At 44.9% G+C, this 18,375-nt stretch overlaps 1 protein-coding gene across 2 annotated transcripts in view; it reads right to left on the bottom strand.

The window, feature by feature from the left end:
• Positions 1 to 18,375, bottom strand: part of sipa1l3 (signal-induced proliferation-associated 1 like 3) — a 62,714-nt gene that overhangs the window by 3,209 nt on the left and 41,130 nt on the right. Inside the window, exons 5-23 of one of the 2 annotated variants that reach the window (XM_075473389.1) lie at positions 16,854 to 16,984; positions 14,225 to 14,413; positions 13,448 to 13,622; positions 13,011 to 13,114; positions 11,380 to 11,537; positions 10,714 to 11,296; positions 9,596 to 9,694; positions 9,326 to 9,501; positions 6,164 to 6,415; positions 4,966 to 5,148; positions 4,337 to 4,461; positions 3,704 to 3,819; positions 3,165 to 3,610; positions 1,655 to 1,885; positions 1,240 to 1,402; positions 977 to 1,151; positions 712 to 891; positions 304 to 430; positions 33 to 114 (exon numbers count right to left, since the gene is read on the bottom strand). In XM_075473389.1, coding sequence (XP_075329504.1) covers positions 33 to 114; positions 304 to 430; positions 712 to 891; positions 977 to 1,151; positions 1,240 to 1,402; positions 1,655 to 1,885; positions 3,165 to 3,610; positions 3,704 to 3,819; positions 4,337 to 4,461; positions 4,966 to 5,148; positions 6,164 to 6,415; positions 9,326 to 9,501; positions 9,596 to 9,694; positions 10,714 to 11,296; positions 11,380 to 11,537; positions 13,011 to 13,114; positions 13,448 to 13,622; positions 14,225 to 14,413; positions 16,854 to 16,984 — 3,695 coding nt within the window. The remainder of the gene's footprint in view (positions 1 to 32; positions 115 to 303; positions 431 to 711; positions 892 to 976; positions 1,152 to 1,239; positions 1,403 to 1,654; positions 1,886 to 3,164; positions 3,611 to 3,703; positions 3,820 to 4,336; positions 4,462 to 4,965; positions 5,149 to 6,163; positions 6,416 to 9,325; positions 9,502 to 9,595; positions 9,695 to 10,713; positions 11,297 to 11,379; positions 11,538 to 13,010; positions 13,115 to 13,447; positions 13,623 to 14,224; positions 14,414 to 16,853; positions 16,985 to 18,375) is intronic. The other variant, XM_075473390.1, reaches the window with a different exon arrangement.

The following is an 18,375-nucleotide window of genomic DNA, read 5'->3' as shown; positions in this document are numbered from 1 at the left end:
AAAAAAAAAAAGAAACGACAAAAGATTCTCACCCTCTCCAGATCATTGTTAAGTTGTTTTAACATCACTTCCAGGTGGGTCAGCCGACCGGACAAATCATTGGGCACCTCATCGCTGTAAACACACACACACATCACTTGGCATAGATTCAAAACGCCACAACCAGACGCTGAGAACACACAGAGGACTGAACAACCAGAAGGGTGTAAATTCCACCAGCAGGTGGCAGCAGAAGCATCAAACAGGACTAACAACCATGAACATTTGGATGAATTGTGTTCTCAGAGTGCTCCGCAGACCTACCCACTGAATGTCGGCGTGGTCCGTGGCGTCTGAGGGGTGTGAAACTGAACTGGACTGATGACCGGTCTCACATCTGGACCGCCGACCTGCGGCTCAGTCAGCGAGAAGAGGGAGACGGCTCTTTGTGCTGCAGCAGAGACACACAGTCACATATTTAAAAAGCTGACTGAAGGAGTCTTTTCCCTGTAGCATCACCCGGGAAACACAACACAGTCACTCTGCACAGGTGTGTGTGGCAGCAGGTAAGGCCATGGAGGGAGTGTTTGTCTGTTGAGAAGACTCGAGGGACAGCAGAGAGACCCAGAAAAGAAACGGGTTGGAAGCAGAGAGGCAGATGCAGGCCCAGACTCCTCTTTCATTCCCATGAGTGTAGTTTTACAGCTGGTCAAATAAATCACACAGACAAACCTGATCTCTTGGTGTTGTTTCTGTCCTCACCTTCGTAGGCTTTGGCGGCGCTGACCAGGCTGGACCACTCCAACCCACAGGCAGTGTCGGGGAGGGGCATCAGCCCGAGATCGAGCCTTCTCAAAGGGGGAACTTTGTCTCTCACTTCTGTAAGGGACAACTCTGACGCCGACAGAGGCACTATGGGAGGAGCAGAGAGGCTGTGGTTAGTAAACACGCGTCAGCTGACGTCTCCGACCTGACACAGTGTGACGCAAACGCTCACTCTTCTTGCTCTGCATGTGGTTGGAGGAGACGGCGTGTCTGCGCGTGGGCAGCGTGCAGGTGAACAGCACATCAGTGGGGTTTGTCTGGTTCTCAGAGCAGGCAAAGCTGGCATCTCTGCGCCCGCTGCACAGGGACTCGTCTGAAAAGGTGCGCTGCAGGGTGCGCCTGGGAGACTGCAGGGAGAGGGGGCGCAGAGGTCAGAGCCGCATCTGCGACAGTACAACTGCTGATGGCGGTCTGGCACGAAAGTGTGCGCCTCACCGGATCTCTTTGTGGTGTCTCTCCGGGGTTGTCCATGATGATCAATTTCTTCAGGTCGTCTTCGATGGTGCTCTTGTATGTTCGGCGTGGCGAGCGCAGGTCCCTCAGCGACGCTCGGAGCCGAGGTTGTCCAAACACGTTCTTTGAATTTGTGTCCACCTGCCTGAAGAGACAAGAAAGGAGCATGAGAAAAGGCCAACAAACAGTCACGCTTACACCTACAGTGCTGGTTTGCCTGTGAATCATGTCCTCAGAGCCAGTTAAACTGGATGCATCCAGCGTTGAAGGGTTACGTGTAAAGACTGCTTTCTTTGGGCAGTTTGGAAACGGTTTCATACTGTGTAAGAATTGCAACGTGATCATTCTTTTTGTTCAGGGAGAATAACACTGATCAGTAAAAGCTCTCAAGTCTTACTTCTTGCTGTTGCTGCTGTCAGAGCTGGACGTTGTGGTTGCGTTCGAAGGCGACGGGCTGACGTCGTCTGTCTGCCTGGCGCTTTGTCTGCTCTTTCCATAAAAGGCCTTGGGGGCGGAGCTGGATAAAGGGGTGGAGTTCATCTGAGCTGAAGTGGGTGTCGTGGTAGAGGCTCGCACAGGCCGCGCTTTCTCCGCCGTTGGAGTTTTATAACCCTGCGGTGTGTACGCCCTTCATGAATGGACATGATGAACGAAACAGGATCAAATCGATGGCTCTTACTGATCATGACGATAAACTTGTAGATTCATAACAAAGTCAGAAACAACACTAAAGTTTAAATTCCATTACTTTTGAATGTATTTCCTGTTTTTTTGGGTCTAAAAAACTAATTCAGTGGGTAAAAAGGGCAACTGGAAGTATAAACCACATGCAGTAAAGGTGGAAAATGCACCGACAGTTCTTTCAGTCATAATATTATATATTATGTTGTCACACACTGTGTTTCAGAGGCTGTGGTGGAAAAATGTGAATAACTACAACTGCAACTTCAGGGCCAACTAATCCCCAAGTAAAAGTACTTCATTCATTTATTTAGTACAGAGGGAGAGCTGAATTTAGTTTTTTTATATTTATATATTTATTCTATTTGTTTTGTAACTGCTTATCTTTTCCCTTCCTCTGCGTAACTGATAGTGAATAAAAGTGTGAAATAAAAGTCAAGATAGTGTTGTCAAGTCACCAAAATTACACACTACACAGAGCAGATGGTAGCTGTACTACTACTACTACTACTATTATGCTTAATCATCTTATTCAGCTTCCTTGCTGTGCTGCCTGCTGGAGAAGCATCATGAAATGTCTGTAAACCACCAAATTAAATCTTGTAATCTGTAATAAGAGATAAAAATCATCCAGCTTCTCTGTAAGCAAACCATTCTGTATTTCACAATGCTTTTTTACCTGTGATTAAGCATTTTAAAGCCCTCTGTATCAAAGTATTATGCTGTACAGCGATGGTCGGACACTCTCTGGCACAGACTGCAGCATTAGGATTGTTGACAGTCGGGGTTTAAACACAGATTGTTTTAATCCCGCACAGAGTGGTCAAAACCTGTGTATGTTTGTGTATTACATGGCTGAAGGCTTTTATGATGAGGGGGAGGTGGCAGTAACATGCCCACAAGCACAGATCTCATGATGATCTGCATGTTTCACAAGGATTAGGCTGCTATAATCCTTCATGTGCTCTTTCCTTTCCTTTAAAAATAAATGTTCTTGTGTCAGACTACTGATCTGCAGGCGAGGTGTAAAGCGCTGCGGGTTAGAATCACCCACTAACGTATCTACTAAGTAGACACATTATCCATTAAGTTTGCAGCATTAAATTACAAGACTCCATCTCTCTACAAGATAAAAACCAGCACCTATCTCTGCCCCGTCTTTAACAAAGGTTAAAGGTTAGCTTCTCGAAACAAAGATGCATCTCCTCGGAGACGTGGCGCCTCACCTGGGTTTAAAAGTATCCATTTTATCAGCGCTGGAGCCAGGAGGAGGGAACGTTTTCGTCCGGTATCCTTTGTTCTGATTGGCTGCAGCTGGTATGATGGGTGAAGATTCTCGTCTCTTCACCTCTCCCCCGCCGCCGCTCCCTCCCAGGCACAGCTCCTGGATGCCGCTGTAGGTTGCAGAAACGTGCATGGGCTTGTGGGACAGGTTGTTGGACATGTTTCCGTGGCGACTGTTGCTGTAATGCGTGGAGGCGTCGATTCCGCTGTCATTGGAGCCCCCTTTGTTGAGTAGGTCGGCGTCAGGATCTGCCGGGTCGCCGAGACAACCACCACCTCCTCGCTCTGCCACAGCTCCTCCGTCGAACCAGCGCTCGTCGCTGTGGTTGCTGGAGGCGTTACTGGACAGAGTGTTGCTGCTGGAGTGGCTGGAGTACTGAGTCTCACCCTGAGGAGGACAACAGGCAGACAGACTCAGCCGGGCTGCGAAGAAGAGAAGGCTACAGAAGAACAAATGAGACGGGCCGTTGACGAGTCTGACCTTCGAGTGTCTGTTCGGAGAGTCTTTCCCTGGGCCATCCTGTCTGGTTAGTCTCCTCTGCCCCCCTCCACCACCTGGTCCTCGAGACGATGATGCTGGGACATGCCAGAGGGGCTCTAGACAGAAAGCACGCACATTCAGGATTAAAGCAAATTACACCGTACCACCATGGTTGGCCAAGAGGATTAAATACTTATAGCACATTGAAACACTGACCTCCCCAAACTAAACATCCCTCAAAATCACACTCTGCTATCTCTGCTCTACTGAGCAAACACAGAAACCAATCTGAGAAGTCTGGTCAGCATCATCACCTTTTAAGTTGATTTGGTGAACATGCCAGCAAACAACAGATACGGAGCTACACTACACATCATCTGGAGTTGTGTTCAGATGAGTAGACCGTCTAATATTCACTGTCCTGCTGCAACAATCTGGAACAGACTCCACTCTGTTGCTGATGTTCTCTGTGCGATTTGGCTTACTTATTAAACTGTGGGCTTTTATAGCTTTTAAAAAAAAAATTCCACAGAAGTGTTTCTGTTAACAGTCAAGTTATCCTTTTTTAATTTGAAAACATTGATTACAGTTACTTAAAAGGGAAAGAAGGAACTAAACAGGAAGTCTTTGTACCTGTTTTGCAGCGCTCCATCGTGCTCTCCTGGCTCGTGAAGCCCGATGAAGACTCACCACTTGAGATGATGTCCACGCTGAAGTGGGGCTCATACGGCAGCAGGGGGCGCTGAGCTGTACCAAATCTGCACAGATCGTAGGAGAAAGGACGGTCATGGTTAGTGAGCATATTCGTGCCATTTTCAGTAGTAAAATGAATATGTATTAATGTCTTTCAGAAAGGCAGAACAATGAGAGGATTGAGGCATGCACAAAGGTAAAATTTGACCTAAATAAGCACTAAAATTACAGTTTAGGTTTGATTATCGGAGGAGATTTTCAGTTTCCGCTTAGCATCCTGATGGCAGTTGAGTAAAACAGGTTTTTCTGGTTGGGTGAGATGTTATCAACCTCCACACTGTGAGGAAGAGCCACCCACACAACAGATCCTTCCTCTGGGAGGCAGCGTGTTCATACATTTCTGACTGCAGACTCGTACCAGCCACATTATTCAGCTTCTCTTTCAAAACGATATAATCTGCCTCTGGCATAATAAACAGTTGTTATGAGTAACATCTGACATGTTTAGTCAGGATCCAAAGGGTGATGGAGGAGAGCTCAGGGGAACAAAAGGCCGCACATGCACACACCTGTCGGGTGAAGGTTTGTAGTGTACAAAAGGGCCTGGTGTTATACCAAGCGGTCCTAAAGTGGAGAGGCCGAGCAGGCCTGAGGAGGGCGAGGAGAAGCTGGCTGAGGGGTTTCTGTAGGGCAGCACTCTGTCGCCTCCTGCAGGAGACAGGCTGTAGTGGTTTTCTGGGTAGCTCACCGGCCTGGAGAACACAGAGTGGAGGTAAAAAATGAGACGCCAGCTCCGATTACTCTGTGTGGAGCGCCCACTGAAATATCCTTCTCGTTCAAGTAGAAGAAAAACATACAAAGACCAGATTGTGTCCAACTTCTTCACATGAACCATCAGTTTCTGTAAACACAAGTTTCCAGCTGTTCTCAGTTGAGAACTGAAACAGTGTAGTTCTTAGTCTACACTTAGTCCAGAGGATGTTTATCACTCCAAAAGCATCAGCAGATCAACCGAGTCGTGCTTCCAAAATCCTCCTGTTTACAGTATTTATCTGGCGTTATTCAGGAGGAGCCAATCACTAAAATGCCTTTAGATGATTTACAGCCAGAATTTCTGTTATTTAGAAAATTAATATCTCCCAACCTGATAATAATCATTATAATATGATAACAATTGTTTGTTTAATTTCACTCTTTCATACATGTTCGGGGGGGCTGTTTGATGTTTTCTTTTGTCTTAAACACTTGCATGTTAGAAAACAATTCCATAATTTCCTTTTTAGTTCATTTATTTCTTTATATTTCTAGCAGGCAACATATCTTTTAGATTAAGAACTCTTTTTTTTAGGAGCTCTGATGAATAGGGTATCATAAAACAACATTTAAGACTAAGAAATGTGCCACGACAGATTTAATTTAGTTTAAATTAAACACATTTAGGTCGACTGACAGCCACCTGACTTTGAGATAATGGATCTTGTATTCTATATAACGTCTCTACATCCATAATTTTTATTCTTCTAATTCTTAAAGAATCATCAAAAACGCAGCCTGTACTTTCAGAGTTTTGTTTATAAATTTTACATCCCAATTTCTTCTGATTCTCAGAGTTTATTCGTGTACTTAGATATTCGAATGCGTTTTAGATGTTGGGTCATTAGATTTTACCCACCATAAGATTCGCCTTTTCACTATTAAAAAGATCTGAGGTAATTACAGAGAATAAACAAACCTCCCTTATTTCAGTATGATAGTATGTGGGCGTACCTCTTGGAGGTGAGGTGCTGTGGCTCTCTGTAGGGAACTGGCATCAGGGCCTTGTGTGAGCGGAGCATTGGAGGAGGTGGAGGCCCCATGGGGGTCCATCGCTGGGTGTTTGGGGCACTGTGGAGCCCTGAAGGAACGGGTGAGCTTTCCCATCGCCATGTTTGGCGAGGGGAAGGTCGGTATCCTGCTGCCAGAGGCTCAGGCTCCGGCTTCTGCTCCATGGTCTTCATCTCATGCTCCTCCGTGCAGCCCCTAAAGAGACCAAGAGTGCAGGGCTGTTTATGAAGAAAAGCACAGAGCAGAACATCTAACACTAACTGTCTGATTCTTAAATCTCCTCAATTCTCCTGTGATGCCCCGAATTTATCCCCAGCTTACATCCTTCATCCACGGTTTTTGAGTCTGTGGGTCATGTGGGTCAGTAAAAGCATCACTGAGAGGCAGCGGTTTAATCTGCGAGGACCTGAACTGCAGCTGAACCCGAACTGCAGCTTGTGTACCAAGTTCAGTGCGTGAAAACTGCCCAATAAATTCCCTCCGAATGCTCCACGTTATTGTTCTCTCATAACAAGCTCTGTGGATGCTCAAACGCACGTCCGACATGTTACAGAGCTCACTAATGAGCTCCCATGAGGCCGATGGAGGAAGAAAGACAGGAAAGGAAACTGATTATTGGCACATCAAGACTCCATGTTGCCCACTGTGAGACTGAGGTCAAGTATATTTGTGTGCATGTGTGAGAGAGATTGTCTAATCTCATCAAAGAGCTCTTCACTCTATAAACTCTATGAATAAAGCAGATATTTTCTGTAGTAACAGTTCACATGGTCAGTCAGCTTCTTCTTTCATTAACTTACATAAACATTGACCCTTTTAGCTCTCTACCAGGATAAGAAATTAAAACATCAAATGATGGAAGCAGGTTTCAAATGAAGATAAGCTGCCAATTATCCTCATCAATTATGAAATCACTGACAAAGCTCCCAGCTGGAGGGGTGGACATCTTTATTTATCAACTCAGGACTCAAGCACAACACAGGAAAATGTTTTCCTGCTCTCATAGTAGCCTCTAACCTGTCGACCAGCACAGATCTCATCAGTATTCATCCAAAAGCCTATTTCAGGAGGGCAGGAGGCATTAAATATGCAGATAGGGTAATATTTAAGATGACACAAAAGGAAACGAGCATAGTGTTAAAGGGAGATGAAAGTGAAATTCACAGAGTCAGGAGTGGGATAATTAAAAGGAGCCGACAGTAACGAGACAATTTGATGCACCTCTTTAAAACGTGCGCATCATCTCTATCAAACCACCTTTATCGTCCATTCATTTCATCTAGAAAATATACAAGTATAGTTTTTACATAACCATTCTGGAGACTCCAGTGCTTGTCTGATTAATAGTTTAGATAATAAATATAGTCAATTTAAAGTTGTTTTGCTGAGAACTGACAGCTTAAACTGTTTTCAAATTTGAGAATTTGATATTTACCTTCATCATACGTGATAGAGTATCTGAGCTTTAGAGTGAAAACGAAACATCTGAAGATATCACCATGTGCTTTGGGAAGATATGAAGGGCAATTTTTACTGTGTACTCAACAAAAACAACAATGTAAATACTCAACCGTGAGACAACTGTTGGCGGCAGCCCTTGAGAACTGTAAACAACACAAACAGCCACACATCAACGAACCTCTTCAGAAAATATTAAGCAACAGTGCATCTAACACGAGCACGGCATCAAAAGACGATTCAACGTACATGAATCTAACATGTGGTCGGGACATTTTAATCAGTGCAGAGATTCTTCTGATACAGTCAGCATCAGTACATAATGGCAGTGCGCGCTCAGACCCTGTATACACACACAATCTGGTAGAAAACACAAACCTCAGAGAGAGCAGAGCCAACATGCAGCGATTCTACCATCACACTGTCTGAAATGAGACGACAGGAGCTTCCCAACACACGGTCAGACCCACGCCTTTTCTCGGATGTAACCATCCATCTTGCGAGACGGAGCACAAAAGACGCACACTTACAACTTTCGTCTCCTTCTCCTCCTTTCTCTCCTCCACCCACTCCTCTAACTCTTGGCGGTGTTGAGACACGTCCTCCTCGCCGCGCGCTTCTCTGCCTCTTCGGCTGAACACGCTCATCCCTGCCTTCCCCTCTCTCTCTCTCTCTATCGCTCAGTCCCTCCCTTTCTTTTCCATCCTTTTCATTTGCACAAGGCACGCATTTTTAATTAATCACTTCCACTCCTTTATTTATTTATCTTTCTTTTGTGGTCTTTTTTCTCCCCCCCTTCATGCAGATTCCAGGCCTTAATCTCATGCAATCTGCTGGCCTGGCGCACAACAGCAAACGAGTCAGAGTGGGAGAGGGGAAGAGTGAAACGCAAGACTCTAATTATCAGCTGCTTCAAGGCCACAGTAGAGTGTGTATGTGTCTGTGTGTATGTTTGTGTGCGTGTAAAATGGGTTTAACTTGGTGTAATTAAACTGCCTGCAACATTAAAGACATCTAACCACTGTGCCATCACACAGCTCACCACAATTACTGTCTTTAGGGGCTCTGGTGCTCAGCCAGAAACACACATACTTGGGTTCTTTTTTTCACCTGGGTAACCGTTCTGTAATACCACATCAGCGTCTCACGAAGCCTCTTTGTGGCGTTTTCTTAAGGTCTTTATGAGTGGATGGAAAACGGTGGCGGCGGGGTTAGATTGTGGGAGGAGAGGAAGCGCGACAATAGCAGAGACGACCAGATTAGAGGGAGAAAACGAGAGAGAACAACAGATTTAGCTAATTCACGTTAAACAAATGCTTCTGTCCCTTTGTCTCGAAGCTTCATTGCACCAGTTTCCACTCCAACTACGCATCGCTCTTTCGCTCCGTTCGCCTGCTTCCACTTTTCACACACTCCCACACAAAATCCTCTCAGAACACTGAAGTCTGGCCACTACCTCAGCCAAGCTTTTGTGCGTTTGGCTGCAGAGCGTCCTGTACTCATTCTAGCTCACTCTCATCCTTCCACTACTGCCAGCTTACGCTCAGCAGCCTCCTGTGTCTCAACATCTTCTCTGAACACAGATGCTTACAGATGAATCACTCATTACTTCAGCCTCCAAGGAAATAACATGCAGTGTGTACACACCTGCGAGGTCCGCCCTCTTCATATGGAGGAATGATGACCACTTTGACCGTGACAGACGTCCTCAGCAGGTCAATCATCTGTTCGTGAGTCAGCGTCACAGCGGCCACTTTGCAGATCTCCACCAACCGGCTTCCCTGCCTCAGTCCCGCCTGCCAGGCGAAGCCGTACTCCTCCACCTGTATGGAAAAGAAAAAAAATAATACAGTTACGCGCAAACGAGGAGCTTTTCAGATGAGCACAGTAGGATGAGATCTGCTCGTGTGACGGTACCTCAGCCACAGTGCCGTCCAGGCGAACATGGAAGCCCAGCTGTCCCAGGCCGTTTCTTCTCAGGGTCATATCCACCGTCTCACACCCCACTGTCAACGACTGGCCAGAGAGAGGAGACGATGCTTAGATTTTTAACAGTAACAAGAGAAGCAGATTGCAGTTTGATAGACGGCATCAGTATCCAATCATTGTGAACGGTCCGTTCACAATGATTGGATACTGTTTTTCCTAGATTGTACGTTCTAGAGGCCACTAAAACTTTTCATATTTGTGTCAAAACTTTTAATTAATTGGTTGCAATGGGGGTGTGAAGAGTATTTCAAGCAATATGTAAAAAAATGTTCCAGAAAAAGATCCCCTACCCTGCCTTTAATCAGCTGTTTCAGCCAGCTGCCTGAACTTTGGGCTCTTAGAAAAGTTAACTAACAGAATTTAATAGATCAAAATTTTCAGGGATCAATACAACATGAAACAGCCCTGATCAGGCAGTGCATATAATTGTACATCCTCCGAACCGCTGTTTCATATTCTTTTAGAGAAGACTAAAACTTCGTCTTTATGTCTAAACAACAACATTGTTCAGAACAGTTCACAATAAACTCATTTCTTCATGTTGCTTTTCATCCCTATTAAACTTGTTTTCCCTGAGAGCAAAACCAGCTTTTGATTTCACAGGCTTCCAAGTGAATAAGGAAAACTGCCAAAAGGATTAAAACCACACAACTCCCCACTGATGGAAATCCCCTGAGCTTAAAGCAGATATATGAATGCTAAGGTATTGCTCAACCTTACAGGAAAACAACCTGGCCGGTTTAAAAATGAAACTTAAATCTATAAGGTATAAAAAGCTTTGTGGTCTGATGACAATGATGATTTGCAACTTTTCAAGGTTCTCTGGAAGGCCAGTTTTATTTGTACTGAGCATTCAAAGGTAAGCATGCAAGTAAGTGAGCAAAGTAACAAAGCTCAGAAAAAAAGGCATGCAGGAGCTGAAGTAAAAGCTTTACGAGGTCAGAAATGGCCTCATAAAACTTTGATGATACTAAATACAACACAAACTCCTTAACAAATGTCTGGGATGTTCGCTGCCACATCCTCTGCTAGCTCTAGACTCTCACCTTTAACCTCTGCACCATCTCTCTGATGTCCTGTGCACAACCCTCTGGTACTCGTACTGCAATGTGGTCTCCTCTGCCGTAGAAAATCTTAAGCGCCAGTCGCTCCGGTGTCCAGCCAATCACGTCCGCACAGAAACAGTTAAACACCACATCTTTGGTGGAGCAGTCTATGAGCAGGATGTATTCGGCCGACATGCCCAAGGCACAGGGGAGCTCCGTCCCTCCTCCGCTAAAGTCCTGGGCCAGGGCTCTCCAAGCGACTGCCCCTATAGCTCCCAGCTCTGCTCCCTCTCTTGCCTTTGAGCGCTCGCGCTTCTTAGATGCAAGCGAGATGAGGTTGTTGAGTTTGCCCGCTGAGTCGAGTGGCGTGCTGCTGACGTAGTTTTCGGCCAGGTCCCGCAGGTACTCCTGCCGTGTTCGCGTGGCCATGGTGTGGAACTTCTCTGACTTGTGTGCTGCGTTCTCTGCATTGATGACTTTGGCCAGGAGGAAGTTACGAAAGGTTTCTGGATCACGGAAGGTGACTCCGCTGGGGATGGGTGGTCCAAAGGGAGGCACATCCTTCATCCGTGTCACAGCAACACTGAAGGAAAAGGAGGATTGGTAGCGTGTGAAATCCCAGTCGAGTGATCTAGAACACGTGTTTGTTCTGCTGTAAATATTTACCTGTAGAAGGTGTTGTCAGAGCAGGGGTTGTGGACACGCACAATAACAAAGACGTGCTGGAAGTGTGAGCGAATATTTTGTGGCGTGAAAGGGAGAGCTCCTGGCTCCTGAAAGATTATGGTGACAATGTCGTTTCCGATGTGTCTCTTTCTCAGGAGCTGAGGAACAGAGGAGAGATAAAAATGACAATTCAATGAAATGACACAACTGACTCAGTAAACCATAAAAGTCTGACAGACGCGAGACAACAGCTCCTTATGTAATCTGTTATTCGCCTTCTGTGTGGGCTATTTGTGTCTGGTGGGGTCTCTGTGTTCATCTAGGAAACATGGCACACAGTCCATGCTGTGTCTGTGGTGCCATGCTTGCCAGTCCTCTCTTCATCTGTACAGAGAAATATGAAAGTACCAATTATGTAATGCGTTCCACTGTTTGGCGGCAGACATATTCCCCAGCGCGGTGCCACAAGAGCAGAGGTCACTTGTACTCAGAGGCTGTGTGAGTGGTGTGCCGTAACATCAAATACGTTTAATCATATGTGTGTTGCACATGCCTTGTGCACCTTGAGTCTTCTCTGCTGAAATATTCATTCAAAGCACAGCTTCACATTGTGGGTTTGCAACAACAACAATTCACTGTATATTTCATCCCGCATGGTATAAAACTGTTTTCCTGTTTTCCTCTGCCCTGAATGTAAAAGCCATCAGAGCAGCTCACATCCTCCTGGCTCCATTATTCCACTGAGTTATTCTAAAGTAGATGCTGCCCCCTAAAGGATTATCTGAGTAAGTAAAACCTACTTCTGCTGGATTGTGAACGCCTCTGGATGGAGTAATTGTGCCATTTATAAAACAACAGTTTCTGACTGAACGTTTTATCCGGAGACAAAGCTTTTCAATTGCTCGACTATTTAAATCAAAAGGAAAAAGTCATATTTTGTTCACAAGCTCCAATTCACAAGATTTCTCAGTTTTATCTTGAAGTTAAAAGTACAGTTTTAAACTGTACTAAACACTTTTTTTACCGTCACTAATCCTGAGCACCTTCAGGGCTCGTCAGAGCACATGTGCACACACACCTACGCCTCTCCCACCAGCACTTAAGCAACCTACCCAAAATACGTTTGTTTTTTTAAACACAGCCTTTGCTGCAAACACAGGAGAACAAATAGGACGACAGTTTTATTGAAATAAAGAAGGGTCAAACAAAGGGAAAAATATGCTAATAACTACTCACCACTGAACTCCACCCAGCTTTGATTAAGTTAAAGACCAAGAGGCAGAGCAAGAGCAAAAAAGAAAGCTAGAACGGACAGAAAACCCACAAAGACACAGAACAGAGGCAATAAAAACAAAAGTGGTTGAAAAAAAAAAAAATAGGAGAGCGACTCTAAATAAAATCAACTGAAAGTCACAAGTTTTGACTTTTTGGGTACTTGTTGTTTTATGATCCGGAGAAAAGGCGGAGGTTTTAACTCACAACCACAGACGTGCTTTGAAAAGCTTTGGGTGACAACAAATGGCCTTTGTGTATTTCTTTGATGTACACACCAGTGTTTGACTTTCCACAAAACACGCAGCGTCAGGTGATGGCGCTCTCTGTATAACCCGGGGATGTTTGTGAGCTCCTACCTGCTGTGGGTTGCTTGGCATGTACGGCAGCATGGTGGAAACGTGGAACATGACCTCATAGCCCTGGTAGGTGGTGTAAAGGGAGTGGGTGCCTGTTGAGTCCGCTGGAGAAAGGTAGAAGAGAGATTTAGTTGTAGTTAATGTCAGAATTTATGATTACAGATGACAATGGGTTGTTGAACTAGAGTTTCTGGTTCAAACTGATGCGCTTCCAGGGACTCACAGCAGCCTTTCCTTGGGCTTATGGCACCTGTTTTGACTCAGTAACAGAATAACCTTTCTGACATAACTTGTCTGTTAAAAACAGATGGATTCTATATCATCCAGACATACTGTAGGTGTCTTTAAAGTCTTTTATTTTTCAGGTACTTTCTTTGTTTACGGACACTGCCTACGAAGGAATGAATCAGTTACAGTGAACAGAAAGAGGCTCTCACTCTTTGTGTCGAGCTGTGCAGCATATTTGGTGAATCCTTTGAGAAGCACCTGCTCCCCAAGCAGCTCCAGGAAGGCAGAGAAGGCGGGTGACGCCTCCTCGTTGTTGTACATCTCCTCCTCTGTGCTCTGGCCTGCGCGGCACAGCAGAACACCCACCTTGTGCTTCTGACTCAACTACAATGCACACACACAAAGAACAAACACGAACAGCCGAAACACAGCAGTATGAGTCTCATGCTTCCATAAAAACTTCATGTGAACGGATGAGCACTTAACGCAGCTGTGATGTATAGACATGGACTCGCTTGCTCACACATGGAGCACAGTTTTGATGTTGTATAAACCACCCACACGGACAACAACAGGCCTACTGCTGGTATGGCACCTTCGTCTTGTACTTCACCCTCTGTTAAATAAAAGCTGAGATAACGTGGCCAAACATGAACGTTTCTTATGGATACACACTCAAACTCAACACAACACACCCTGCTTCACACAGCTTTCACTGCTTCATTTTGTACTTTGCCCCAGCATTAAAACAGTTATATAGGTCTCAGACACAGTTTTACACACAATCTGAGCATACTGTATGCCACTGTTTCACCTTATCGGTTGTTATTTTCTGCTTTGCAGTAGTTCTAGACAGCTTAACTCATATCGACTGATATTGTAAGTGGTTGTATTTTGCCTCAGGGATGCTTTAAATAAATCAGAGGTTCAACATACAGTTTTATTGGCTGAGCCTTGGAATAAATTGCAAATACAGTTTAACTCACCCCTTGTTCATCCAGTTTAAGGAGCTGCTCTGTGACTTTGGCTGTGCTAAGCGCCAGTCTTAAACATGAAACACTGAGCTCAGGAACGACCTGTTCCAGGACCTCTTTGAGTGGCAGGCCGCGAACCGTGCCGTGTTTCCCCGTAGACGCCACGGCATCTTCTAAAATGGAACCTCGCAGGGTCACAAGCTACATGTGGGATTAAGAAGAAGATCAGAATGAGAAGCAGAATGAGATCTGAAAACCATTAATAATCCTTAAAGCGATACAATGTAACTTCTCAAAAAGCCCACTATGGCGCTCCCCCTACAGGCTTGGAGGTAATGTACGGTTACACTGTCGTAAATACAACACCCTTTCGCTTTCACGTTTCACGTTTGTTGACGAACCGGCGAGGAGTCAGAAGGTGCAAGCTATGTCGACCGAGAAGGTAAGAGTAATCAAATGTACCTGGGAGCGTGAGAGGGGTCTATTTGTTTTTGCGGTAGGTGTGCCAGAAAGCAAGTCGAAGTACTTCTGCTCAGCTCCCGGGCCGCTCCCGGGCCGGTCCAGCAAAGTTACATAGCGCAGTTTTTCCAACTCAGACCCCCGAAGGGCATAGGAGACAGGCCAATCGTAATATTAAAACTCATTCTAGCCGCACAATTTTTTTCAAGCTGTTATTTTAAGGTATAAATGTTACATAGTATTGCTTTAACTCAATACGTAAAGAAACTCATCTTTTTTTTTCCCCCAAAACATTTTGTTGATTTGGATCATTTAACAGCTTAGCTCCAAATGAAAGGTTAAAAACTAGCCCGGAATACGAAGCATGTATAATCATACTAATGATGTCGAGTTGTATAGCGAGGTCAGTGTTCACTCAGCCACAGTACCACGCCTGTGGAAATAAATATGTGGAGGATTAGTAGAATGAGAGCCAAAAGTGAGTCCATCGAAAGAAGGATTGTCTCATTACTTAGAGGAAGGCCCTGCTGCCCTGAAGCTTCTTCTCTCTGTTAAGCACACACACACAGTGAAAGTGCCCTGCGTGCAGGGTTTTAAGACTGTTAGTATTGTGAATTAATATTCTGCTCAGTATTGTGCAGCCACAGCGCACTGCCTCCTGCTGAGGGGAAATTGACCCACTTGAAAAGAGTGAGACTACAATAACCTCAGGTAGGTGCAGTCATGAGGAGTGGGCGCTCACTCACATGTGGCTTCATTAAAAGTGCATGGCCGACTCCAGAGCTGGTGGAGGCCAGAGATACAGCTGAACCTGAGAGACTCGGGGCAGGCCACGGAAAAATGAAACCCAACTGACACGCAGATCAAGTTATGGGGCTTTTGTTTCAACTCGTCAGCTTCTGTGCGACGGTGGAGCGAGTCACATGCTGAGTAGGAACATCAGAGGAGTGGGAGCGTTTAAATGTGTGAAGTAAAGCGAGAGGGGGGGGGGGCTTCTCCACCTTGCTGTGTCAGCACTGCTGCACAGAATTAAATGACAGACTTATGGGGGAAGGATATTTGAGCGGTTCTGCGGCTTGAGTGGGGGAGAAGAAATTCTGTGATCAATCTCCTTTTTGTGCGTGTGGGAACAGCAGGCCTGGGTGAGCTGGCTGTGTCTATTAGCTTAGCTCTGTATACTTAGATGGTGGAGAGACTCTTTTGTTGCACCGGCGCTAAAGTGATGAAGCCAGGCAGCCATGTAATCCAGCTAAAAACAACACCACACCAACCACACAGGGGACTACATTCAGGCTAAATGTACATGAGCACAATGAACAGGGGCAAACTTTTGATTTTTGTTTGACTACTGTTTATGTTTAAAAAACAGTGATTGAGATTAAGCGAACTATTCCATGAAACCTCAAACCTCTCTGACAACACAGCCTAGGTTGTTCTTATTTTATAAAATGGAAACAATACAGTTGGCGAAAAAGAAAACAAAACTAATGCTATTACAGCTTTGACTAATTACTCAATTTCACAATAAACCAATAATTAATTCATCTTTTAAGCCTCTTTTTTTAAGAAAATGTACAGAACTAAACAGTCCAGCTTCTAGGTGTGAGTTACTGCACATTAAAGTTCAGATTTAAACACAGTAAAGTGAAGATCTTCTGCTTTAGAGCTCTTGGTCAAACAAAAGTTGCGATTTAAAAATGTCACCTTTGAGCAGGACCTGATTTCTGATGTGTTTTCGACAAAAAAAAAAATGATCAAGAAATACGATCTTCTGATTTATCAAGAGATGCAGGCCGATGAAAGAGCTTTGAGAACTACGTTTGGTGTAGTTCTGTGAATTAATGTGGGTAAGAGTCTTTGCCAGCATGTCACTGAACACGCTGCAAGTGTTTGATTCATCAAAGTGACAAAGTGTCTGGGTGTGCTCACAGCGAGGGAAAGCTAAACGGATCGACCCGAGCAGGCAGGGTTTGGTTTGGCTTTAATGCACCGAGACTGGGCAGGGGGAACAGAGACGGGGTGAGCTGAGGGGGAGTGCGGGAAAAATGATAAGGGCAGAAAGGGGAGATGTGTCACAGGCAAGGCTGGATAAACTGAAAGTAGGTGAATAATTAACTTGAGCCTGAATACACTGACTGACTCATCACTCAGAAATTCCCCCGGCGAACACACAGAAACATACCTCGCTTGTTCTGACGACGAGGCGGTACTGGTACTGGTCCTTCAGGTCTTTGGTGTCTTCCACTCTCTCCCTGCGGATGCTCACGGCCACAGGGCCCAGCTTATCATCTGTCCCGAAGTAGTTTGAGTGCTCTGGTGAAGTGAAGAGTGAACCAAGGTTTCAGTTTGTGTGGGAAAAAAAACATTCAGTTGTTAATGTCTGAACATGTTTGTGTTATGTCTACTGCAGGGTACACCGACAACTGAGAGATTGGCTGAGAAATTCTGTCAAATTATCTAACTGACAGAAATTTCAAATGGTCCAAAAATGACTAAACTTCAGTATAACTATTAGTTTTATTGTTTTTCATCGTTAATGATAGTAAACTGTCTATTCTTCACTTTCCCCAGTGTTGGTCAGAAAAAAAAACAACCAATAATAATAAGACAACCTTGAACATGTTTCACTGTTTAATGAAACTTTGAATGTGAACGAGTACACATTTAACAACCGTCCATCTGGTGATGCGTTAGAAGCCGACGCTTGGCTGCCTTCCACAGAGGCTGCTGCAGAAATTACAAGAGCAGTAACTACAATAAAAAATATATATATATAACCTTCAGTTTAACAGAGAGACTGGCTGGATGTCAGGTACTTTATGTATACAAAGCAGGTTGGCAGGAGGAGGGGTGTTAGGTCAAGGACAAGGCTGAGATAATGTCATATTATCTACTAATCAATAATCAGTTCAATACAAAATCAATTCAGCTAAGATGACACACAACCAAGAAGGAGAGGTGAGGATTAAAGGACTTAATAGTTGATAGACGCTGGACTGCTTTCGTATGTTGGGTGTGGAAGCTTCACTACTACTACTAAGGAGGGTTTTATGAAATACACTTCACCCTCTAGGATGAAAGAACAAATATGTCCTCCATCTACTAAATCCAGGAAATGGTCCTAAGTCGTCATTTAGCATTCAGCGTCTCGTTACCACATTTTGAATATCACAACATGTCCATAACTCAAACAGGCACTTCACAAGCATCTTATATGTCCTCATCTAAAGTTCCTCAGCTCAGTCACTGGAATGCCAACGCCACAGGCAGTGTGGGAGTCACACAACAAATTATTCCGACTCTTCAGGAGGAATCTAGCTTGACAGAAGTATCCCTCCTCCTTCCTCCCTCCAACTGGAGTGAATCAGGACAACATTTATGTTCGGAGACTCAGGCCTGATTATCTTCTTTGCCGTGTCCTGTGGCGGAAATGTCAGCCTGCTGACATGGACATGGGGCCACTGCAAACACACACAATCACAGCAGCGTTCTGGGGGACAGCTCAGCTGGAACGGAGTCAGCAGACAAACATATTTTTGGAACGGCAACCTTTATCTGTGAGGCTAAAGGCCTTAAACTCTCACACACGTTCGCCTGAACACATTTCCTTCTAACAACATCTGTCACTAATTAGGCTGCAGCCAGATGATGCTTGCCGAGGGGGGAGTTCGTCAAAAGTGTCTCAAGAGGTGATGCTGACAAGA

This window comes from Odontesthes bonariensis, chromosome 9, assembly GCF_027942865.1.
Source record: "Odontesthes bonariensis isolate fOdoBon6 chromosome 9, fOdoBon6.hap1, whole genome shotgun sequence".
NCBI lineage: Eukaryota > Metazoa > Chordata > Actinopteri > Atheriniformes > Atherinopsidae > Odontesthes > Odontesthes bonariensis.
The sequence above is the reverse complement of the archived record's forward strand: the minus strand, read 5'-3'. Positions and strand labels throughout refer to the sequence as shown.